At 43.2% G+C, this 25,939-nt stretch overlaps 1 protein-coding gene across 1 annotated transcript; it reads right to left on the minus strand.

The window, feature by feature from the left end:
• Positions 1 to 521: 521 nt before the first annotated feature.
• LOC145408801 (uncharacterized) lies at positions 522 to 24,739 on the minus strand. The gene is made up of 6 exons (XM_080279448.1): positions 24,667 to 24,739; positions 22,322 to 22,503; positions 18,630 to 18,780; positions 10,705 to 10,845; positions 1,562 to 1,685; positions 522 to 788 (listed from the first exon to the last, which is right to left on the minus strand). Exons 1-6 carry the CDS (start codon positions 24,737 to 24,739, stop codon positions 596 to 598), a joined length of 864 nt encoding a protein of 287 aa, XP_080135574.1. The 3' UTR covers positions 522 to 595.
• Between the last annotated feature and the right edge of the window lie 1,200 nt (positions 24,740 to 25,939).

Consider the following 25,939-nt stretch of genomic DNA (forward strand, 5'->3'; position numbering starts at 1 on the left):
GATACTCATTAGATGGAAGTGCAGTGCATCCTTGAATGAGAGGCCTGAGGGGGTTAGGACTGTGAAAAGTTGAGAGGAAGGATAGGATTTGAGTGTATTGGTATTTTGATGAGGAAAGGAATATTGAGATGGTCTGGGCATGTTCACAGGAGTGAAGATGACAACTGGGTGCACAGGGTGAGGGGTGTAAACCTCAAGGGTAGGGATGCAAGGGGCAGGGGGGGGGGGGAAGGAAAAAGAAAAAAAAAAAAAGACGGGATGAGGTCACACAGCAGGACCTTAGGGACAGGGGACTGAATAGGAAGACTGCCTGTGACTGAGGAGCGTGGAAAGCTGCCACGAGGTGACCAAGGCCAATGCATGGTAACATGTTGGGGGCATTTTAAATGAAACAAAGTGAAATGGCCAACTTCTGGTTGCCCCCACTCTTTTAATGGTTTGCTTTTTTGCATTAAAAAAGGGGGGGGGGGGGCATTCAGTTCACTGCCACCTGTTCCACTAAAACACCCAGTAGAATCAGTTACAAGTCCCCTTATTTTCCTCTCCAAATTTTCAACTAAATCCTTATCCACTTTTAAAGAACTTCCTTTGTTTTCTACTGTAGGAATCCAATAAGTATTTGTGGTGCGTCAAGGTGAGGAATGGCATGAAGACGAGAGGGTCCAAGCTGGGAGCGTATGGTGAGACGGCAGCACTGAGTGAGGGGCTGGGGATCCCTTTCATGGGTTGCCAGAACATGCTGCAGAGATGGGGATCGAACAGCAAGGTCTCGTGGTGTTCGTCCCTGGCTGTGAATGGAAACAATGATGATGACTTAGGATATATGGAATCCACTGACAGATGCATTTTATCTCTTAAAACAATATCTGCTTCTGGTCTCTTGCTAGTCTGTCTGTGGCTCTGAAAATTATATCCCACAGTTTGGGCGAGTTATACATTAATGTTGAAATTTATATACGTTTATGTGTAACTAATACAAAGGGCCTAAAATTACAACATGTAAGCACAAGAAAAACTAAAAAAAGTGTAGCTGTTGTTAATGTTAACCTTGATCTGTAAGGGTGAGGAGACCCACTAACCACAAGCAAGCAACCCCCTTGTGGGGTCGTCCCATTGGCACAGCACAGCATGTACACTGTACAGGAATCTGGCTACCCCTTGTGGTAGACAACATCTTACAATGGTCGAACCCAGGTTCTCCCACAGCGGGACGCATGGAAACATGAGGTTTGGCTCCTGGGTGGATGCTACAGGTGCTCCACCCAGGGTGCACAGCTCTACACTATGCAGCTTCTCATCAGCGTGAAAAAGAATGGTAAATGGTAACGGTAGCTGTCAGTACTAGTTTCTGTAATCAGCAAATTCCTCTAATTATCTTCATGCTGGTTCCTTCCTGGGAACTCAGTGGATCACCCAAGAACTGAAGTTTCTAAGTGGCCCTATCATCGCAACTTCACTCACCTGAATTAATTTCTTCCCTTTCCTATTCTGAAGAGTATATAATTTTCAGAATGTTTCCTAGCCTATATACAAAGTCTTATGCATGAAATGATGCACTTACTTATCTCGTAGATAAACACTGGCACCGTAAGAGATGAGCAAGAGAGCTGCTTCCTCACTACAGCTGTGTTGAGCTATCATGTGCAATGGTGTCTTGTGGGTCTTCAGTGCATTCACATTAGCCCCTGAACACAGAAAATAAACATCTGAGAAAAAATTTCAAGGAAGCACCTGCATTTCCAATACAGTTTTAATGATTTTTTTGGCATTAATGGTAAACCCTTAAATACAAAAGATACTTTTCACTTTATACATTCCCTCTTTGGAGGGACCCTGAGGAAGGGGATTTCAGTCATCTTATGACACCATCCAGGCATTTCAAACAGTGACTGGTATAATTTTAGACTCAGTGCTCAGACAGAGTGCAATGCTTATCTCCAAGTAACATGTCTCATAAGTCATGGTGACCTCTGTTCAGAGTGACTCAATGACAATAGTGTTATCAATCTGGTCAGCAAAGGTAGAAGTAAGAACAAAAGTTACAGTTATCCATCGCAAGACACTCAGAATGTCAGTGTAGGATAACAGGCACAAACCCTTGCACCATTTCAGGCACCCCCTCATATGATATAAAACAACAGATTCTTCAGACAACCCTAAACTGCCCTCTGGTCACCTATCTTCACTGGTCTGTATATTGGCAACAACTCTTCCAAACTTGACGGGCATTTAACAGGCTGTAACCTACATCTTTTAAAATGATTCACTTTAGCAGCCTTCCCATTCATATTCCACATGAATGTTGCAGTCTGTGCCAGACAATATGACTGTCTTCCTGGCACATCAACCAAGTGTACCAGGCCATGCATCATCTCCAAGGCAGCCAGTGGACTTTAGCTACCAGGACCACTGATCCATCCTTGTCTAAGGAAATCCTTTCCACACTGCCAAATTGATGCAACCAAATTCTCAGACTGTTTATGTGCCCAACCTTCATTACCCTCATTCACCAATCCCTGGCCCTATGAAGTTATGTCACTGTCCTTGAACACATAGCTCTTTGGTGATACAGCACTGTCCATGGTTCTTCAGGTCTACCAGCCTTTCTGTTACCCACTCTGTACTGTCTGGATAATGAAGGTTCTGCTAGTGATGTCTCTGTGCTAGGCACATTTTTGGTGAACATCAACATCAAAGCAACAACCTGACCCACTGTCTTTGACAGAAGTCCAAGGATTTGCCCGTCTTTGATAATGCTCTCCTTGCTTAACATCTCAAGGATGAGGTGTCCTCCAAGACTGAGGCCACACTCCCTACCACACAACAACAGAATGCAACCCCTGACACCTCTTCTGACTGGAAGATGATGGATCTTTACATTGTCATATGCTATGTTTTAGAGTAGTGCTTGGCAAGCCAGTGTGCTGCCAAAAGCTTCCTGGTGTGCTGTGGTACATTACCCTCCCTCTCACCAACAATTATAGTGAAATAACTATTATGTAACTGAAAATAAGAGATATAGGTTAATACTGGAAATACATAAATAGATGCAGTATAGTTCACTATTCATTTTCATTCGGACATTAATAAAATGTTTTGGGGTGCATACTTGACCCAATTAGTGTAATGTGCCTAGGCCCCAGAGACTCCTGCACATGTAGGAACATTGGCTGCTGCTGTTTTGGTACCTGTACTTTTATTACACAAGTTTAATCTGACAACGCTGTTCACTTGGAAGGAATATTGTACAGAAAACTCGTGTTTTAAAAAACAGCGTAACGGGGTTTGTGATCCTTTTGTTTCAGCTGCTGAAGCATCAGTCTGTTATCTCTCCTTGAAGGCACAAGAGGAACTTGTGGATATTAACCTTAATTCAGTGAAGTAACCTTAAAGATATTTTGGGTACAGTTGAAATGAAAGTACAGTACCTATCTCCGAGTGTGCTGTTGACATGCTGTACGGTGGTCATCTGCCGCAGCTTATTTGTGCTAATTTAGCTTTAAATATTAATACTTACAGTGTAAAAAACAAAAACAAGGTCAACCCTAAAATCACTAGATGAGGAACTTCGTATGAGTCTTTCATTAATAGAACCAGACATTAAGAATCTGTGTTCCTCAAAACAGGCACAAACTTCTCATTAATTTTCAGTGAAAGGATCACCAATATAATATTTTCTTGGAAAAACAATTTGATCTATATTTATTACAGAAAGTCTCAATGAAAATTTTTATTTAACTTGTCTCTCAAAATGTATATGCTGTTGTATATGTTCAGTTAATAACCTTTCTTGGTGACACTGGCTGAATTTATCTTCTGGGGAAAAACATTATTCTGAGAAGTTATCCTATGTGCAGTCAGCAAGTGCTTATCACTGCTTGCACCTGTAATAATCTTTATTTCATAAATGTGTAAATTTCTTTAACAGTAAAAACTTCAACATGTTAATTTAAAGACATGGTGCTCTACTCCTTGTAACTTTAGTTTCATTTCATCAAATGTTGGCAAAAGTAAAAATAAGCAATTCTGATACTGGTAAGATGAAATACCAAACTGGGAGTCTTTTACCAAACCAGCACTGAATGGCACCAAACTGGCACTTTTATTAGGGAAATATAATTTTTTCACCATATACTGTGGCGCCCCGCAATTCGCGCCTAATTGGATCTGTGAAAAATACTGTACCACGAACCATGAAATCACTAAGTTGGGGCATTAATCCTGTGGGAAATAGACTAGTTGGTTCCGGGTCACATGCCAACTCCCCCTAGAACCCATTTATGCAATGTAAAATTTACTGATCACACCTGAAAAGAAACTAGCAAATAATCCCTCGATTATTCAGATGTCCATTATCTGAACAATCCATTATCCTGACGCTGTGATCCGGCTGTTCAAAACCATTACAGTATTCATACGTTTTTACATTTTATCCAGACAAAATGCTTGCGTCCGGGTGGAAATTATGGCTGAATGAACATTTTTGCTCGGCAGGGCTGTTTTTTTTTTCATGTTTTTTTCATGTCACTGCAGGGTATGGCCCTGCAGTGGTGATTGCTTGTCAGTGGTTGATGGATCTTCTTGACCATGGTAATTGCTTGGCTGTGGTTTATAAGTCTGCTTGACCAGACAGAGCAGTGTAAAACTCAAGGAATAAATGTTGTACGATGTACTGGAGTGGCATTTTACAATGGCCTGCAAAGTTAGGGTATGTACGAAGGGGAGCCATGGGAGAAGTCCATTACCTAGACAGATCCACTACCTAGATGTGCCTTTGGTTCTATTATGTTGAATAATTGAGGGATTACTGTATATACAGTAAATGTCCTCTCATTCGGCATCTGGTCTTACGGTATTTCTGGTCTTTTGGCGGTTTTCATAAACAGTCCCATTACGAAAGTTCTCTGCTCTTCTGGTATGTATGCTGAGCTGATTGGCACCTGTGATGGGATCGCCAGCTTGTCGCTGGTACCCGTGCGCCCATAGTTGTCAGTCTGGCGCTGTTGGTGCTAGATCTAGCACTTTTCATAATAATTTAGCACTTTTCATTATAATTTTGAGCCAATAAATAAGAGATTTTCTTTTATATCTAGCATGTTTTGATGTCCAATTTAGAGAAAAAATTTGAACAGTTCATCTATGGCTTAGTGCATTATAAAGTTGAGCTTAGCACTTTTGAAGATTTCTGCTTGCCAACACTGCGTGCTCAGTCAGCCATCACAACTTGTGAGTGTCTGGCTTTGTGAGCAGGACCTTTCGAAAGTTTGGAAACTTTGTCATGCTATTTTACGGTGTACATATGTAAATACTGTACTGTACTGTACACCTTGGTTAACGTAAGTTTATGTGTACTGAATCATTATACATTATATATAAATTGCTAATTATATGTTTAGTGCTAAGGGTTGACCAATAATACTTGCTAGACACTGTGATTGCATTTGGATGGCCAACCATGTTTGCCAGTAACATTTTGGCAGGTTTTCCTGGTCATTCGGCAGTTTCTGCTCTTTCGGCACCTGCTTGATTCCAAAGATGCTGAATGAGAGGACTTTTACTGTATATCTATATACAGTATACTGTATATATATATATATATATATATATATATATATATATACTGTATATATATATATATACATATAAATACTGTATATATATATATATATATATATATATATATATATATATATATATATATACTGTATATACAGATGGTGAGGAATTGGAAAATGTGAGTACGTTTAAGTACTTGGGTAGTGTGATGAGTAAGGATGGAGGTTTGGAGGGTGAAGTGCTTGAAAGGGTACAGCAGGGAAGAAAGGTTGCTGGTTCTTTGAAAGCAGTGATAAGAAACAGGGAAGTGAGCATGGAAGTGAAAAAGTTACTACATGACAGTATTGTGATACCAACTCTAACGTACGGAAGTGAAGCTTGGACGTTGTTGGAAGGACACAAGTCAAGAGTGAGAGCAGTGGAAATGAGTTATTTAAGAGGAGCCTGTGGAGTCACATGGAGAGACAGGCTGACGAATGAGGATATAAAGGAGCGTTGTGGTGTTGATGTGGATGTGATAGGAAGCGTTATGAGGAACACACTGAGGTGGTTTGGCCATGTGGAGAGGATGGAGGGTCAAAGACTGACGAAGAGAGTGTATGTGAGTGAGGTGGAGGGGGAAAGAGGGAGGGGGAGGCCGAAGATGAGATGGAGAGATGGGGTGGAGAGGTATATGAGAGAGGGGGGTGTGAGTTGGGAGCAGGGGAGTGAAATGGCGGGGGACAGGGCGACTTGGAGGCGATTTGTTTGTGGCAACCCCAAACGGGATTGAGGCGTCTGGCAATAGATAGATAGATAGATATACAGTACCCTCGCGTCCAACACAGTAATATTGTCATGCATGGGTCCCGTGTTGGACCAAAAACGTGTTGGACAAACAACAGAACTTATGGGGAAAAATGAATTATGTCAGCAACCCTAGGAAAAGTCACCCTAAATACCTACCATATACCTATACATATATTGGTACTATTGTAATTATAATAAATGGTACTGTGCTATGAATGATAACTAACCTTTTAGGATAGTGTTGGTGGGCTTGCTGGGAATGGAAGGTGGTATCCAAGGCTGTAGGTAGTCCTACTGGGTCCCCGGAGGATGGCTGCTGGCGTCACTAGCGGGTAATGGCTGCTGCTCCTCCTCAACCTCCCTCATAAATCCTTCGAAATCACACTCAGAATCACTATCTTCGTCCACAGCCATGGAAGGTCCTGCTTCTGCCTGTCCTAGCACCCTATAAGCCTTCACTGCTGCCAGGATCCTGTCTTGGTTTTTTATTATGGTCCTCACGTTGGCTTCATTCATGTTGTAGGCCTTGGCAATGTCAACTTTCCTCTCCCCTTTCTTCTTTCTCTCGATGCTTTCTAGCTTGGTGGCCTGAGGGAGGTGCCGACGCTTCTTGGGGTTCTTAGAAGGCTTCCTAGGCATCGTGAGCAGGGTAAAATGCAGTAACAAGGGCAGAAAATGCAGCAAGAAAAAAGCACCTTCCAATGCGAATTGTGCGACTGAGTGGCGCTGTGGCGGGAGAAATTTAAACAAAACATCACGTGATAGCAGAAGCGTTTTTAATTGGGCGGCATCACGACCACGTCACGATAGCGGGCGGGGATGGCTACTTGATCAGAAGTTTTCATTGGCTATCATCATTATGGGAATGTCCAGTATGACCATGTTGGACCGGAGGTGTTTGTGCTAGAGGTGAACTCAGCGGATTTCGCCCACTTCTCGGAACTCTGTGCGTGTTATGCTAACACACTCGTGTTGCAGTAATTAAATCGTATTAAATAATACTAATTATTTGCTCTCCGTGCTGGACATGAATCGTGCTGGACTAACGCATGTTGGACGCGAGGGTACTGTATATATATATTTGTTTGTGGCCACCCCAAACGGGATTGAGGTGTCTGGCAATAGATAGATAGATAGATAGATATATAATATATATATATATATATATATATATGTATATAATATATATATATATATATATATATATATATATATATATATATATGTATATAATATATATATATATATATATATATATATATATATATATATATATATATATATATACATTTTTATATACAGTGCACCCTCACACAATGCGAGTCTATGGGTGGCAGAAACCCTAACATTCTACGATTTTGCATTGTGTGAGCTAAAGAACTTACTGGTATGGGAATAATGGTATGTGGTAAGCAGCCCACCCAGGGCTTGGTCTTTGGGTTCCTTTCCAGCCTACTCTACCCTGCTAATACTCTGTCTAATAATACTTCTAGTTGGACCAATAAATAAAACAACAAACAGAACACCACGTACTGTGTGTTCGTTTCGTTTCGTTTTTAAAGGCTCCAACATGCTTGCATGTGTCGGCCTTGGTCACCTAATGGCAGCTCTCCACGCTGCACGATCCATTGCAGCCTCTCTGTTCAGTCCCTAAACCCTAAGGTCACACTTAATGACCTCGTCCCATGTCTTTCTCGGTCTACCCCTCATAACCCCACCCCCAATATTAACACTTCTCATCTTCCTCACCCAATTATCATCCCCCATTCTCTCCACATGTCCAAACCACCTCAATCTACCTCTCCTCATCACAACACCAATACACTCCAGTCCCATCCTACCTCTCAACTCTTCCATTGTAAACCCAGCCCCTCCAGGCCTTGGACGCAGGGACGCACTGCACATCCACCTAATCATTGTCATTTCTGTACGTCTGAGCCGGCGAATGTCTTCCTCCTTCACTGCCCAGGTCTCACTGCCATACAGCATTACACTCCTAACACATGCTGCATACAAAGACCCCTTAGCACGTAGAGAGAGCCCTCTCAATGTCAGGAGAGGCAAGAGCTCCCTGAACTTCTTCCAATCACTTCTCACCCTAGCCACAGAGCTAGCTCCAGCCCCACCTCCAGCACACAACATGTCTCCCAAATAACAAAACTCTTCCACACACTCAAGAGATTCACCAGCAAGTTCAATCCTTTCACGTCTGACGATCTCCACCTGCTCACCCCGGCACGCCGTACACATAAAATCAGCATTATCTCGCAGTCTACCTCTGATACCACTACATCTCTTATGCACCCATTTATCACACACACCGCACAAGATGGAATTACTTCCCACGCCCTTGTGGCAAACTGCACATGGCCACTCTCCCTCGTCTTTGATAGTACCGCCACCAACCCTACATATCATCACTTTTGTTTTATCTGCATTTACCCTTAAACCCTTTTGCCCCATACCATCTCTCCACTTCCTAAACCTTTCCTCCGCCTCCCTTTCATTCTCTGCAATCAACACCAAATCATCAGCATACAACAACTCCCACGGGAGTCCGTTTCTAAAGTCACGTGAAAGGGCTTCCAGTACCATGATAAACAACATGGGACTCAAGACTGACCCCTGATGCACACCAACATTCACGGAAAACTCATCACTCAAATCTCCATTCACTCTCACCTGGGTGTGAGCACCCACATACATGGCCATAACCACCCTAACCAGCCACTCCTCCAAGCCAAGCTTTCTCATTGCCCACTTCACCACCTCTCTAGGGACTCTGTCAAAGGCCTTTTCCAAATCAACAAAAACAAAATAAAGATCCCTTCTCCTACCAATATATTTTTCCTGAAGCTGTTGAACAATGAATATGGCATCAGTGGTCCCCCTACCTGGCATAAACCCAAACTGCATCTCATCAATATTTACTCTTTCTCTAATCATACCTTCTAAAACTCTCTCCATTACCTTCATTATCTGATCTAAAAGCTTTATACCTCTATAATTTCCTCTTTCCAGGGCATCACCCTTCCCTTTATACACATTTACAATTACACTCTTCAGCCAATCATCTGGGACAACACACTCATAAATAATCCTATTTATCAGGTCAGTGACTAAACTCACCCCTATATCGCCTGAGGCCTTCAACATTTCGGCAGTCAACCCAGACACACCTGCTGCCTTCCCCACCCTCATCCTGCCTATTGCCTCACTCACAGTAGCAGTATCAATCAAAGGCCAAGGGCCAGACACTGGATCTTCTGGCTCCAAACCTTCTCTGTCCCAGTCAAACTCCTCATTCAACAACCGGTTATAATGCTCTCTCCATGCATCTTTAATATCTTCACTGTTCACCAATACCCTTCCTTCATCATTCTTCACACACTGCTCACCTATGATATCCCGATTATCCCTCTTCACCTGACCTGCCACCCTAAATATATTTTTCCTTTCCCCATGATTTAGGTTATCAAGTAATTGTCTCTGTGACTCAGACTTTGCCCTGTATACCTCTCTCCTAGGCCTACGCTTGGCAGCCAAATATTCCTCTTTGCTACCACCCTTCTTCCATTCCCGGAAAAGCCTTCTTTTCTCCTTAATTGCAGCTTCTACACCCTCATCCCACCACCAAGTTACTTTATGTCTTGGTGGTCCTCTTGTCTAGCCGCATGTTACATCAGTAACTCTCAAGAAATTGTTCTTGAGGGCTCTGTACTGTTCATTAACGTCTCTGTCTACAGCTCCCTGTGTGTATATATATATATATATATATATATATATATATATATATCTATCAATTGCCAGATGCAATAATCCCGTAAGGGGTGGCCATTTGACTCTGAGTTATTTGTTTTACGGGGAGGGGAACTAACACTCCACCAACCCACTTGTTGACACATAGGGAGCACATATGGTTTGGTTATATGGTTATATATATACTGTATATATATATATACACACACACACACACATACACACACAAACAGACCCTACCCTCTTCAACTTCATTTAAGTAGAGTTAGAAAGAATGTGATGAACTGCGTGTTGCTTCAGACAGCAGTTAACCTGTGAATACTCAGAAGGTGGCTAGTGTACTGCATGAGATGCAGACACATTCCATTTCAACTTTCCAAAATGACAAAAGTAGTTTTGCTTGCTTCACAAACACAGTGGGGTTGTTGTATTCGTAACACTTTAACTTTATGGGAGTGTAAGATGCCTCCCTAAACATCAATGCTTATGTACAGCAGCCAAGAGTAGCTTAACCTACTCTTCCGTCTGATGTCAATTATCTGTGGTATAATGGTGACAAAGGAACGACTGACCAATTCATTACAAATTAACTAGCCATACCTGCCTGGAGCAGAAGTTTGATGCAAGTTATTGATGGAGTAACCCAGGAGCAGGCAGCATGGAGAGGGGTGCCATAATGCAGGTCACTAGCATCCACCTGTGCTCCTGCGCTGAGCAGACACCTCACCACCTCCGTGTGGCCTGTAGAATCACCCATCACCTATATTGCTTTGTTGATATAGTCACTCGAAGGCAGAAGGAAGAGGAAAGAATGATGGAAAGCAAGACAGAAGAAGAATGAAAGAGAGGAAGGGGTAGACACCCAAAGCAGCATTACATTGTTTGAGTGGATGGTGAAGGTCCCCACCTACCACTATGTGTGTATATATATATATATATATATATATATATATATATATATATATATATATATATATATTCACTCTCATCTTAATGTCAGGACCAACTGCCTAGCCCCGGGCTCCTACGCTCCTCATGAGGCAATGTAAGATTGTATGATGGATTGATGGATGGATATATACAGTATATTTTATATATATATATATATATATATACTGAGGGGAGGTGTGACACAGGCTCCATCAGCATACTGTAGTTTTGGGACTGGGATGGGATAGGGCTCAGACCTGTGCAAATGGATACAGGGCATTGCAGTTCCTAGGCAGCCGCTTCCGCCCAACTGAGAGGGGCTTGAACCCGGGAGTAGCACCCCAGGAGGCTGCCCTATCAGTGAGAAGCTGGGGGTTGGGGTCCTGGAGTCGGTAGTGGTGGATCCTAAGACAATGTAGAGGCTGTCAGGAATGCTGATGCTACATGCATACTGAAGGAAAGGGCACAGGCATGAAAAACTGGGAATCTTAGCTGGCATCTGCCTTGGCTGCTGCAGCTACATTAGCTGCAACCTGTTGAGCTGCATGACCTTGTAATGGTGAGCAACAGGCCCTCCAATTCTGACCACGATTGTCACGGCTGTGTCTGCAGCATCAATACTTGCAGCCAGCGATGGTCCTCATGCCTCCTCCTCCTTCTCCTCCTCATCTTTCTACTTTGCTGGTGTCCTGTCTTGTTGCAGTTCAGCAGCAATCTCCTCTTCTGTGTGGTGATGGTAACCAGGCACACCAGCATTCTTATCCAGCCACTCTTGCAGCTCCTTCTCAGCTAGGTTCCCCTGCCCTGCACCCACCACCATTTTTGCCTTCATTGGTGGTTCAAATCCCCCAAAATCATGCAGTGGTGCTGGAGTCTTGGGGGTTCTGAGGAGTTTGCACCACCCATTCTAAAGTGTGGCAAGTGGCACTTTTATTTGCCCAGTTGAAGATTATGTCCTTGATGATGTATTTTTTGAAGTTATGCAGGGTCTTCTTGCCTTTGGTGTCCTCATAGTTTCCTCGTTTATCCCATCCTCAGTAACAACGAGGCACTGGTGCAGGTTGAGGTTTCCGTAGTTTCTTTGCACTCTCTGTAACTCCCTGGTCCATAGGCTGGATAAGGGCAGTGGTGGTAGCTGCCAGGAACAAAGCCTTGATTCATCCATCCTCATTACTGAGTTTGGTGGAGGAGGGACTGGTTGGTGCACTGTCCAACAGCAACACTGCCCTCATGCCATAAGGACTGATACCATAGCTTTTTTGGTGCTGCCTCATGGAAGGCTTGAAGCTGTACTGGAACCAGCCATGAATGATATCCTGGGTAAACCAAACACTGCCTTCATGTCATCAGGACTCATGCCATATCTTTTTTGGTGCTGCCTCAGGGAAGGGTTGAAGCTGTAGTGGAACCAGTCTGGGTAAACTGAGCACTCTTGTTCCATGGTACTCCACATTAAGCTTAGCGATGATGTCCCTAAGTAACCAGGTTGCTTGCTCTTACCTACTATGACTGGCTGTAGGCAAGGAGTCAACAGCATTGGCACAAGCCAAAACTGAGAGACACTCCTTCATTTTCTTATGCCCTGAAGTGCTGCCCATATCTTTCGAGGCCTGGGTATTTTGAGGGATGGCACACCAGAAGTGCCCAGTTCATCTGTACTATAAATGTGGAATTCATGCAGACCCTCATCCTCCAACAGCTTCTTCTGAAGATGCTGGACAAATGACTTCACATCATCGACATCAGCACTGAGCATCTCAGTTGTGGTCTTATTAACGATGACATGGCACATCCTGAACCTCCACAGCCAGCCATTACTACACTTGAAATCTTCGACTTCTAGGTGAGTACAAGCCTCTGTGCTGCGCTGCGTCTTGCACATCCAGGCTATGCACAGGGACGCCCTCAGATTGCTCTTGTGTGTACCACCTAGGTATACACCGCTTTGTCGAGTTTCTCGTTGGGAACCTCCTAGTCCTGAACACATCCTTACCTTTCCTCTTGCCATCCATTTTCTTCATAACCTTGTTTGGTTTTGGCCTTCAGGATGTCATGCAGGGTTGACTTCTTAACGCCATACTTGTAAATGACGTTGCCCCTGCTGGTGACTTTCTCAGATGCCTTGATCACTTTCATCTTCTCCACTGTGGTCATAATCCTCCTCTTTGCTTTCTTGGCAATTTTTTTTTTTTTTTTTAAATAACAGACTGACTCTATGGGATACAATTACTTGAAGCTACAGAATGTTTTTGGTGAATGTTTTTGGCATATCAGATAAAGCCAGGATTCCGGGGGCTTGAATGATGCGTGAATGGAAGCATGGCCTATTGGATTGGGCAAATATGGACTGTCTGGACACTGCTACTCCTCATCCTGCCCTAGGGTGGGAAAGGAGGTCCGGATGATGATGATTAAATTACAGAACAGTTGAAGGAAAAACAAATGAATAAAAATGAAAATAATAATCCATACACCAGATTACTGGCATCCTCTGTTCATAAAAAACCTGTAACAGCTGGACCTGAACAGCTGTAGGTTGAAATTTGGGGGAAAACAACTCTGGGGAAGCGAATTCCAAAGAGATGCAGTTCGGGGAATAAAAGAATTCTGATAGGCAATGCTCCTCATGGGGCAATGTAGGATTGGATGAGGGATGGATGGATGGAAAACTTCTGCAATACGGCAGCTAGATATTCAGGTCATGAGCACTACCAGATGCCTGCGTAGTGCAGGGGAAGGAACGGAGGGGTGGCACAATGGCTGCAACTTCATCTGAACATTTGCCATAAAAGTATCTGTAATGCAGGGGAGACAACATTCCTTCTTACTTTTAGGGGAAGTAGTTTATTTGTAATGGCAGAGTTATTTGGTGCTCACCATCCACTCACTCGATGTAGTGCTGCTCTCGGGTGTCTGCCCTTTCCTCTCCTCCATCCTTCTTTTCTTCCATCCTCTTCTGTCTTTCTTTCCTTCATTCTTTCCTCTTCCTTCTGCCTGTGGGTGACTCTTCACTGAGTGACAAGCCAAATGGTTTCCTATACGCCAGGGAACCATTTACTACGCTGGGTGGTAACCATATAACCAAATATTGGCGCCTTGTGGTTTAGTGGGTAATTATGGCGCTCCAATCGGACTGAGCCAGTGAAGGTTTATATCCATGCAGTGGTTGTGGTTTATTGCTCACGTAATGCCACACAGGGATGAGTGAGGCTGGTCACTCTCATCTTATATATCAGGATCAACTTGCCTAGCCCCATGCTCCTACACTCCTCATGGGGCAACACAGGATTGGGATGATGGATGGATGGATGGATAGATTAATAATTCTAACAGTTCTCTTCTGAATTTTTTCTAGTTGTTTTATTGCAACCTCTCCACATCCATTCCACATGGATGAGCAACATTCCAGCTGAGAGCACACATAACTCTTATAAATTACAGCTAACTGCTTGTCAATGAAGAAGTTACGGACCCTGTACAATAATCCAAGCTTCTCTGACATGGTTTTAGCAAGTGATCTAACATGAAAGGTCCAGCTGAAGGCACTGTTCAGTGAAACACCAAGAATTTCGATACTTTTAGAGATAGGAATATTAGTAGCATTGAAGGTAATATAGGAATCTGGCAATATCTATCTATTAGTAAACTGTACATACAGTAATTGGTTTTATTAGCATTATATGAGACAACATTATTTTGTCCCCATTCAGTGATCTTAGGTAAGTCTTGATTTATTGAGATGACTGTACTGAGTTGTGAGTTAGAGATATTAAACTTTGTGAATGGGTGTTTAAGTGTGACTGAATAGTGAAGCGTTGAGTCATCTGCTTATGAATGGATGGGATTATGGGTGACAGATAAAGAGATCATTAATATGCTCATACAGGTGCTTGTCTTGAAGAAGTACTGTATATCACAGAGTGGTTAAATATCAACGTTTTCCTGCAATGACTCTGGAAGTGTTATTTCTTTATGTCAAATAAGCACTTCTTCAATACAATTCCCCTAAACAGTCAAATGACATGCAGAAGTCACTTAACAACTCTGTTATGATACTGTGTTAATCCTTCCCTGCATATTTTATGATGAAAATTGAGAAAAACTGAAGAAAAGAGGCATTTAAAGCCCTCATTACCAGCTGACTTTTGTTTACATTACAGTGTTTACAGCCACATAATGGCAACATGAACTGCAATCTTGTTTCTCCCAGAAATTCCAGAGAAAAGCAGAGATTGCTGGAGTTAAGGGTTGACATTTTCAAAATGATGTGGTGGGTTAGTGCCCCACACCGTAAAAAGAACCAACTAAAAAAGCGAATAAAGCGCCTCGGACCTGGACGGACCATACGTTGACGACTAAGGAACGGACAAAGGACATTCTTAGGGTGGGAACATGGAATGTGAGAGGAGTGAATGATGAAGTGAAAGAGAGAGAGATTGTTCAGTTGCTTGAGGATGCAAAAGTGGATATATGTGGACTGACTGAAACTAAATGGAAAGGTGAAAGGGTGAGAGAATGGGAATATGGTGTAGGTATATGTGCGGGAGTCAGTGAGAATGAGAGGGCAAGAGAGGGAGTATGTCTGATGATAAGCAAGAAGTGGAAGGAGAATATAAGAGAGTATGGAACAGTGGGTGCAAGGATTGTATGGGTGAGGATGAAAGTAGGTATACAAGCATGGGCGATTGTATGTGTGTATGCTCCAACAGAGGATCGAGTGGCAAGAGTGAAAGATGAGTTTTGGGCGAAAGTAGAAGCATGTATGGACAAGTTTGAGAGGAGCGAGAGAGTGCTGTTGATTGGAGACATGAATGGCAAAGTTGGGAATGTACGAGTGGATGGAGTGGTTGGTCAGTGGGGTGTGCCAGCTGAAGTAGATGGGAATGGTAGTGCTTTGGTGGACATCTGTGCTTGTAAGGGGTTGGCAATAGCCAACACCTACTTTCGTCATAAGATGATCCACCGGTATACATGAAGAGTAATGAGGAGGATGGATGGTGAACTTGTTGAACGAAAGGCAATGATAGACTACGTGTGTGTGGATGAGCGAATGAGAAGACAAGTGTTGGATGCAAGAGTGTGGAGAGGGTGGGGGAATGGAGTCTCGGACCATCACTTAGTGATGGCCAAGGTAAAGACGCAAAGAAAGTGGTTGAGGAGGCGAAGGGGAAGACAGGAGGACACAGCTCCAGTGAGAAGAGTGGAGAAATTGCAAGATAGTGAGAAAATGACAGAGTATAAGAGCATAGTGGAAGAAAGATTGGGAAGGTATGAGCTAGAGCAGATGGAAGGGGTGGAAGACGTATGTAAGATATTCAAGGAAGAGATAGGCGCAGTGTGTGAGGCGGTTTGTGGAGTGAGGAGGAGATGCAAGGGTGTGCAAGGGACAGCATGGTGGAATGATGAGGTGAAACGAGCTGTGGAACAAAAGAAGAAGGCATATGGTGAATGGTTGGCGAGTAGAGGTAGGGGAGAAGATGAGAGAGAGAAGAGAGAGGTATATGTGAGCAGGAGAAGGGAGGTTAAGAGACTGGTGAAGGAGAGTAAGAAGAAAGTGGATGAAGAGTTTGGGAGGAATCTGAGTGTGAAATGGAGGGAGAGTAAGAAATTGTTTTGGAAGGAGGTAAAGAAAGTAAGGCAGTGTGAAAGCAGAAGTAATAGGGGAGTGAAAGATAGGAATAATAGATTGTTGGTGGAGAAGAGAGAGAAATTGAGGAGATGGAAGGAGCACTTTGAGGATTTGTTGAATGTAGAGAGTGAGAGCAGTGTGAGTATAAGTGGTTGGGGAATGGCTGGGAGAAGAAGAGATGAGAGGAGGGAGGGAGAGATCAGTAGGGCGGAAGTAGTGGAAGCGATGAAGAAGATTAAGCTGGGAAAGGCCCTAGGAATTGATGGAGTGTGTGGTGAAATGCTTAGGTATGGGGGTGAGATTGTTGTGGAGTGGATATGGAAGTTGTGTAGATTGGCTTGGGAGGAGGGAAGGGTTCCAGAGGACTGGAAATCAGGTATAATTGTTCCTCTGTACAAAGGAAAAGGGGAGAAAGAAGTATGTGGTAACCATAGGGGTATTTGCCTTCTTAGTGTGACTGGTAAAATATATGGTAGAATACTCATTGATAGGGTTAGGCATATGACAGAGGAGCTAGTTGGAGAAGAACAAGGGGGATTTAGGAAGGGAAAATGGTGTGTAGATCAGATATTTGTTCTAAGATGTTTAGTGGAGAAGTATCTAGAGAAGGGAAGGAACGTGTATGCTGCCTTCATGGACTTGGAGAAAGCTTATGACAGAATAGATAGGCAAGGTATGTGGAAGGTATTAAGAATATATGGAGTCGAGGGGAAACTGTTGAGTGCTGTGAAGAGTATGTACGAGGGAGCTAGGGCTACGGTGCGAGTGGATGGTGAGCTGAGTGAGTTCTTTGCTCTCAATGTGGGACTGAAACAGGGGTGTGTGATGTCTCCATGGCTGTTTAATATATATATGGATGGGGTTGTAAAGGAGATGCAAGGTAGGGCAGTGGATGTGGGGCTGGCCCTAATGAATGAGGGTGAGATTTGGAAGCTTCCTGTGTTGCTGTTTGCTGATGATACAGTATTGTTGAGTGAAGATGAATGGGAGTTGCAAGGTTTGGTGAATGAATTTGGGACAGTGTGTAGGAGGAGGAAGCTGAATGTTAATGTAAACAAAAGTAAAGTTATGGTGTTTGAGAGGAATGAAGTCACAGAGTGTGCGGTGGGGTTGGATGGTGAGGATATGGAGAATGTGAATGCATTCACACTACTTGGGTAGTGTGATGAGTAAGGATGGAACTTTGGGGGATGAAGTACGTGAAAGGGTACAGCAGGGAAGGAAGGTTGTTGATACACTGAAAGCAGTGATGAGAAATAGGGAGGTGAGTATGGAAGTTAAGAAGTCACTGCATGATGGTATTGTGATCCCTACCCTGACGTATGGAAGCGAGGCGCGGACCTTGCAAGAGGGGAACAAGTCAAGAGTGAGAGCAGTGGAAATGAGTTACTTGAGAGGAGCATGAGGAGTGACGTGGAGGGACAGGTTGACGAATGAAGAAGTGAAGGAACGTTGTGGGGTAGATGTGGATGTGGTTGAGAAGATTAGAAGAAATACACTGAGGTGGTTTGGACATGTGGAGAGAATGGAGAATGAAAGACTGACTAAGAGGGTGTATGTAGGTGAGGTGGAGGAAGGGAGAGGGAGGGGTAGACCGAGGATGAGGTGGAGGGATGGAGTTGAGAGGTATATGAGGGAGGGGGGGGTGAGTTGGGGGGAGGGTAGTCAAATGGTGGGTGACAGAGTGACTTGGAGGCGTTTTGTCTGCGGCCACCCTTTGCGGGATTAGGGCGTCGGGCTATAGATAGATAGATAGATGTGGACAACAGTCAACAACTGTGGTCAAAAGGTATTTTTTCAATGTCAATTTCAGCTAACCATGGCAGTCAAAGGGTTAACTAAGGTTATAACTAGTTCAAAAGTATAATTATCTGTAAGAAGCAAGAAAGATGTGGAAAACTACATAACTATATAGTGTATAGGGAATTAATTCTTCAAATCTCTCAAAAACGTTTGATATTCTGACCTCTAAGGGCTGCCTCATGCAAGGGTGTTGAAAGGAGGAGGGGAGGATTGACGAGTGCCCCATGAGACAGCAGCAGCTTCACACACTCCACACTTCCACTTGCTGAAGCATCACACAATGGGGTTGAGTTGTCTATGCTCTGGGCATTGATCTGGAGAGAAAAAGTGGTCAGGCTGCCTATAATGCAATATCTTAGTACATGCTAGTCACCATAATATGGAAAAATGTGGTATGCTATTTATAACAGAACACCTTGATCGAGGGTGATCACAAACAAATCGCCTCCATGTCACCTTATCCTCTGCTATCATGTTGCCCTATGTCCACCTCAAACTGCCCTCATTCATATACCTGGCCACCCTATCCCTCTCTGACATTCTAGGCCTTCCCCTCCCCCTCTCACCTTTCACCTCACTCACATATATACACTTTCTTTGTCAATATCTCACTCTGCATGCTTTCCACATTGCTAACCATTGCAGGGTACTTATTCTGATATTTTCCAGCATATCTATATCAACAACATATTTGCTACTTAACTTTCAAATTTGTCTTTAGAACTCTCTGCATAACTCACGTAACTCATTTCCACAATTCCCACTCTTGATTTGTGTTCTTCCAGCTAAGTTCAAGCTTCACTTCCATACATTAGGGTGGAGTCACAATACTGTTGTGCAATGACTTCTATCTATCTATTGCCAGACGCCTCAATCCCGTTTGGGGTGGCCACAAACAAATCGCCTCCAAGTCGCCCTGTCCCCCGCCATTTCACTCCCCTGCTCCCAACTCACACCCCCCTCTCTCATATACCTCTCCACCCCATCTCTCCATCTCATCCTCGGCCTCCCCCTCCCTCTTTCCCCCTCCACCTCCCTCACATACACTCTCTTCGTCAGTCTTTCACCCTCCATCCTCTCCACATGGCCAAACCACCTCAGTGTGTTCCTCATAACGCTTCCTATCACATCCACATCAACACCACAACGCTCCTTTATATCCTCATTCGTCAGCCTGTCTCTCCATGTGACTCCACAGGCTCCTCTTAAATAACTCATTTCCACGGCTCTCACTCTTGACTTGTGTCCTTCCAACAACGTCCACGCTTCACTTCCGTACGTTAGAGTTGGTATCACAATACTGTCATGTAGTAACTTTTTCACTTCCATGCTCACTTCCCTGTTTCTTATCACTGCTTTCAAAGAACCAGCAACCTTTCTTCCCTGCTGTACCCTTTCAAGCACTTCACCCTCCAAACCTCCATCCTTACTCATCACACTACCCAAATACTTAAACGTACTCACATTTTCCAATTCCTCACCATCCAACCTCGCTGTACATTCACTGACTTCACCTCTCTCAAAGACCATCACTTTACTCTTCCCTACATTCACCTTTAGATTCCGTTTCCTACACACTCTCTCAAACTCATCCACCAAGCCTTGCAGCTCTCCTTCGTCTTCACTCAACAACACGGTATCATCTGCAAACAACAGTACAGGGAGTTTCCAAACACTATCCTCTCTCACCAGGGCCACTCCAACATCCACTACCCTACCTTGTACCTCTTTTATTACCCCATCCATGTACAGATTGAACAACCATGGAGACATGACACATCCCTGTTTCAACCCAACTTTCAAAGAGAAAAATTCACATAGTTCACCATCCACACGCACTGCAGCCTTCGCACCATCGTACATACTCTTCACAGCATTCAACAACTTCCCATCTATTCCATATATTCTTAACACTTTCCACAATCCTAGTCTATCCACCCTGTCATATGCTTTCTCCAAATCCATGAAAGCCACATACAACTTCTTTCCCTTCTCTAGAAACTTTTCCACTAAAGATCTGAGAATGAATATCTGATCTACACAACCTCTTCCCTTCCTAAAGCCTCCCTGTTCTTCTCCAACTAATTTCTCTGTTCTTTCTCTAACTCTGTCAATAAGTATCCTACCATACACTTTTCCTATTATACTAAGAAGACAAATGCCCCTATGATTACCACACACTTCTTTTTCCCCTTTTCCTTTGTACAAGGGAATAATTATACCTGACTTCCAATCCTCCGGGACTCTACCTTCCTCCCAGGCCAATCTGCACATCTTCCACATCCATTCTACTACTATCTCTCCCCCATGCTTCAACATTTCACCACACAGTCCATCAATTCCTGGGGCTTTCCCTGATTTAACTTTCTTCATTGCTTCCACAACTTCTATCCTACTGATTTCTTCCTGTCTTCTCACCTCCCTCCTTCTCCCAGCCATTCCCCAGCCACTTATACTTGCATTACTTCCATCCTCCACGTTCAACAATTCCTTAAAGTGTTCTCTCCATCTGCTCACTTTTTCTCCCTTCTCCACTAGTAATCTACCATTTTTATCTTTCACTCCCCTGCTAACTTCACTTCCACCCTGTCTTACTCTTTTCACCTCTTTCCAGAACATTTTCTTACAGTCCCTCCACTTTATACTCAAATTCCTTCCAAATTCTTCATCCACTCTCTTCTTACTCTCTCTTCTTTACTTATATGTCACTTTCCTATTCCTTATCATTGCCTTTAATGTACCTGTAACCTTTCTTTGCTTCTATACCTTTCCTTGCAATTAAACTTCAAAAATCCCATCCTTTTGAAAGCACTGGGGGGATGGTGCCAGCAAGGGCATGTGGCCAGAAAACTTGGCTCCTGCTACCTAGCTGCAGAGCAGACATGAAAGGACGCATGCTAGGGGTTCCATCAATGCAGCTATAAGCTGTGATGGGGCTGGGACTCAGATCTGTGCCAAACGGTACTGAGCATTGTGGATCCCTTGCTGTTGTTTCTGTCCAATAGTGAGGGGCTTGAAACTGGAAGCCAAGAGGCTGCCCTATCATTGGATGCATAATGAGAGGGCAGTCACAGTGTCAAGGTGCACTTTGATGGGTGTTACTGGGGTTACCCTGGTGGGGTGTCCCAAGGGCACTGGCACAGCCGCTGTCCACAGCTGGTGGGCTATGGGTCCCTGTTTCCCTGCCTGGGCTTGGGGCTCTGTGGACTGGGTCTGTGGTCTGTCTCCACCTTTTATTTACCAACTATGACACAAACCAAAGAATAATGTACAAAACAAGCCTGAAGGAATTAAAATACCCAAAGGGTCCATCATCGGTTTAATGCATACACAATAATGTAACATACAGTAAAAAGAAGTATTGTTTCATGGGGGCTAAACATGTGTTTACCATTGTTTATCTGTAAAGGATAAGTAGTACTGTTTTGTTCTTTGATAATTTAGTTGTGGGTTTTAGTGCAGTGACTGAACTATTTCAGCAGCCGCAAAGCGGTCCCTCACTATTCCCGGGGGTTTGAGAACAAAAACCAATGCAACATGTGAATTCCAGCTAGTAATTATAACCCTTCTAACATGGCCCTTACAGTTGTAATTTGACTGTGTGATTGTCTCAAAACCCTCTGTAATGCCCCCCAGACACCTTCAGATATTAGATTCTAATTGATTAAATTGTACTTTTACACTGTGTAGAACCTAGCTGTTAAATCATTCCAATATGCACCCTGAACTTTCCTAGTGTATCTAGAGATGTTTAGCTTATGAATAAAGCAGAAGTAGTAAAACTGCAAACAGTGAGGGATGACTATATCTGTAAAACAAAGTTTGTGGGCCTGGATGATGATAAAGAAAGCTCACCCATGAACCATGTTGTATAAGATATGATGTGATGCGGAGGTCACCAGTGAGGCAGGCCATGTGAAGTGGAGTAACACGGTCATAATGCTGAGTGTTGACATCATATCCACTGCTCACTAGTTGCTCCACCTCATCAAAGTCGCGTGATGCTACTGCGTTGTGAAGTGGGAACAGCTCATCCCCTGAAATGTGACAAAAGGTACTATACACTGTACATCAGTTTTCCTGATTACCATCTCATGGCGACCAATATCACAGGCTCACTTATTATATAATACAGGTATCTACAGCAACTGCCATATTTGCTTAGTTAGCTGAGAACAAAATCTGAAAGGACCTTAACCAATATCCTCTGTATCTGTACAACATAATACGGTGCTGCAGACTATACTATGCAATTTCAAGTGGTTTACTTAGAAAACATACTGTAAAACTGCATTGAAATGCACAGCAGAACATCATTAAGAGTGCATGACTGGGGCTCTAGCAAGCCTGAAATTTCCGAAATGCAGAAGCCTCTTCCCATGATTTTGAATAGTTATCAAATATTCAGGGAATGCCAAATTCAGAAACATACATCCCTTGTCCTATATGTCTTTAAGTTGTTATACAGTACTGGGGTTTCAAAGTAAAATATGAGTACTTATTGACAAATAAGTTTTGAATAAGTATTATTCTTACAATACACAGTACAGAATTGCTCTCTTGTACTTGAGGGTTGTATCATTGTATCAGCACTTTTGTCTGTCTCCCCAAAAATCAAGTTGGCCTACTGTCATATTTTTGCCTGAAGCATGCTCCACTATTTTTTTTTTTTTTCTTATCCGTGAACTCATTATATGGTATCCAAATTAAACCCTTCCAAAACGCAATTTTTCCCTTCCTCAGGATTCAACACCCCATATCCCATCTGCCTATTCTATCCATTGCCAGACACCTTAATCCTGTTAGGGGTGGCCACAAACAAATCACCCCCATGTCGCCTTGTCCCCCGCCATTTCACTGCCTTGCTCCCAGCTCACACCTCCTCTCTCATATACCTCTCCACTCCATCCCTCCATCTCATCCTTGGCCTCTCCCTCCCTCTCCTCTCCTCTACCTCACTCATATACACCCTCCTCATCAGTTTCTCACTCTCCATCCTCTCCACATGGCCAAACCACCTCAATATGTTCCTCCTAATGCTTCCTATCACATCCACATCCACACCACAATGCTCCTTCACTTCCTCATTTGACAGTCTGTCACTCCATGTAACTTCACATGCTCCTCTCAAATAACTCATTTCCACTGCCCTCACTCTTGACTTGTCTCCCTCCAACAAAGTCCAAGCTTCACTTCCATACGTCAGAGTCAGTATCACAATAGTGTCGTGCAGTAACTTTTTCACTTTCATGCTCACTTCCCTGTTTCTTATCACTGCTTTCAAAGAACCAGCAACTTTTCTTCCTTGCTGTACCCTTTCAAGCACTTCACCTTCTAAACTTCCATCCTGACTCATCACACTACCCACGTACTTAAATGCACTCACATTTTCTATTTCCTCATCGCCCAACCTCACTGTACATTCAGTGACTTCATTTCTCTCGAAGATCATAACTTTACTCTTCCCTACATGCACCTTTAGAATCTGTTTCTTACACACTCTCCCAAACTCATTCACCAAGCCTTGCAGCTCCCCTTCATCTTCATTTAACAACACAATATCATCTGCAAACAACATTACAGGGAGTTTCCACACATTGCCCTCTCCACTGTCCTACCTTTGAATCTTTTATAACCCCATCCATGTACAGATTGAACAACCATGGAGACATGACACATCCCTGCTTCAATCCAACCTTCAAACAGAAAAATTCACTTAGTTCACATTCCACTTGCACTGCAGCCTTAGCACCCTCATACATACTCTTTACAGCCTTCAACAACTTCCCATTTACTCCGTATAGTCTTAATACTTTTCCACAATCCTTGTCTGTTCCTATATTCCTTATTGGTTATAAATTTTTGTCTCTGCTGGTTTTGGCATCAGATTAGTATGTTATCTGTTGTTGCTTAATTCCGGTTCACCTGAAACATGAGGCTGTTTCATAGGTTCTCTATACTATTGACGTTGTGTCTGTATCATAGTGATGGGTGGACATCAGGAAGAGGAGCTTGTAGTATAGCATTCTGATCAAGGTGGTGTATTGGCCTGCATGTGAAGTGGGTTTGTAGGTATTTCTTTATTATCACAGTAAATGTGCCATCCAGTTTTCTTGTCTTTTATTGTTTTATTTGTTGTTAATTTAATTTTTTGTTGTTGGTGCCCTGTGATGGTACAATGAGTGTATGGAACAGGGTACCTGCATTTGTGTCATGTTGTTCTGAGGCAATGTTTAGGTTGTTGTGTTCCAGTTGGTGTGTCAAGCTGGGCATGTGTCGCCTATGATTCAATCCAACTCAAATCTAAAGCTGATACCTTAGAAGGGCTGGATGTTGCCCTGATCTAAATTTCGTTAGGTGAACTTGATCAGCTCTATTTAAGGATACCTTTGACAGGTGGACATCGGGAGGGGGTTTTGTAGTATAGTGTTCTGATCAAGGTGGTGTATCAGCTTGCATGTGAAGTGAGTTTGTGTTTCTTCATTATAAGAGTAGAAATGTATGGAGGTGGAATACTACTGAAGAGGGTCTGGTAATATCTGTGTGGTGATGGTTTCATGCGTCTAGTTCCATAGTGTGGCTCTGGCATATAATGATAGGGGTGTCATGTGTTAACATAGGCTGCTGCATAGAACTGTGTGCATAGTAGTATAACTGCCTATTCTATGTATGAGGGTCTGTAAAGTGACAATGGTGTTACAAAGGTCTTCCAGTTTTCTATTTACAGTTCGGTTTCGGTATATGACAGGGTTGTGTCTAGGGAAAACCTATTGCATAGCGAGGTCGATATAACTTGCAGTCAGTGGGACTAGGGAGGGTGATCTCAACTCTAAAATCTGAAACACCTTACCCATTTAGGCATGCCTTGGCACCCCTCACTTGTACCATGCTATTCACTGGGGGTTGCATGCTTGCCAGACACTATTTCCATGTCATAAGTTTCAGTATTTCACAAAACAATTATTGTTTCACTTAATACTGCACCCTGCACTACAGTCTGGCCTCATTATACAATTCGTTATGAGATAAATCGCTAGAATGATAAAGTTATACCCACTTTTGGAATAAGGTTAAAAAATTGGTCGCGATTTCACTGGACTGATATTTTCGACAGCTGCCTCTAAGAATCTCAAGCAGACAAAGAGACACACCCAAGCCAACAGTAAATTGTCAGTGCCAAGATGGCTTCTCAGTGTTTATATTTACTGTGATCATCTGCCTCTTGTTCCATTTCGTGCACAAACAGCCACTGAAACACCACTGGTATTGCCAAAATAAAAGTGCAAGTGCTTAACAAATACTGTAGCTCAGTGTGTGATAATAAATGAAGTGACAACTTTTTGCATGGAGGATCATGACGACATATAGGTGTCATCGTGGCAAAGGGGTTAATAGAGCTGAGCAAAAAGAGCCGGATATTGCGTTGGGCCAGTTACAGCGACAACAGATAACTGAAAGTTTACTGTACATTCC

This window comes from Coenobita brevimanus, chromosome 78 (assembly GCF_032717465.1).
Source record: "Coenobita brevimanus isolate Jiangsu-jjx chromosome 78, ASM3271746v2, whole genome shotgun sequence".
NCBI lineage: Eukaryota > Metazoa > Arthropoda > Malacostraca > Decapoda > Coenobitidae > Coenobita > Coenobita brevimanus.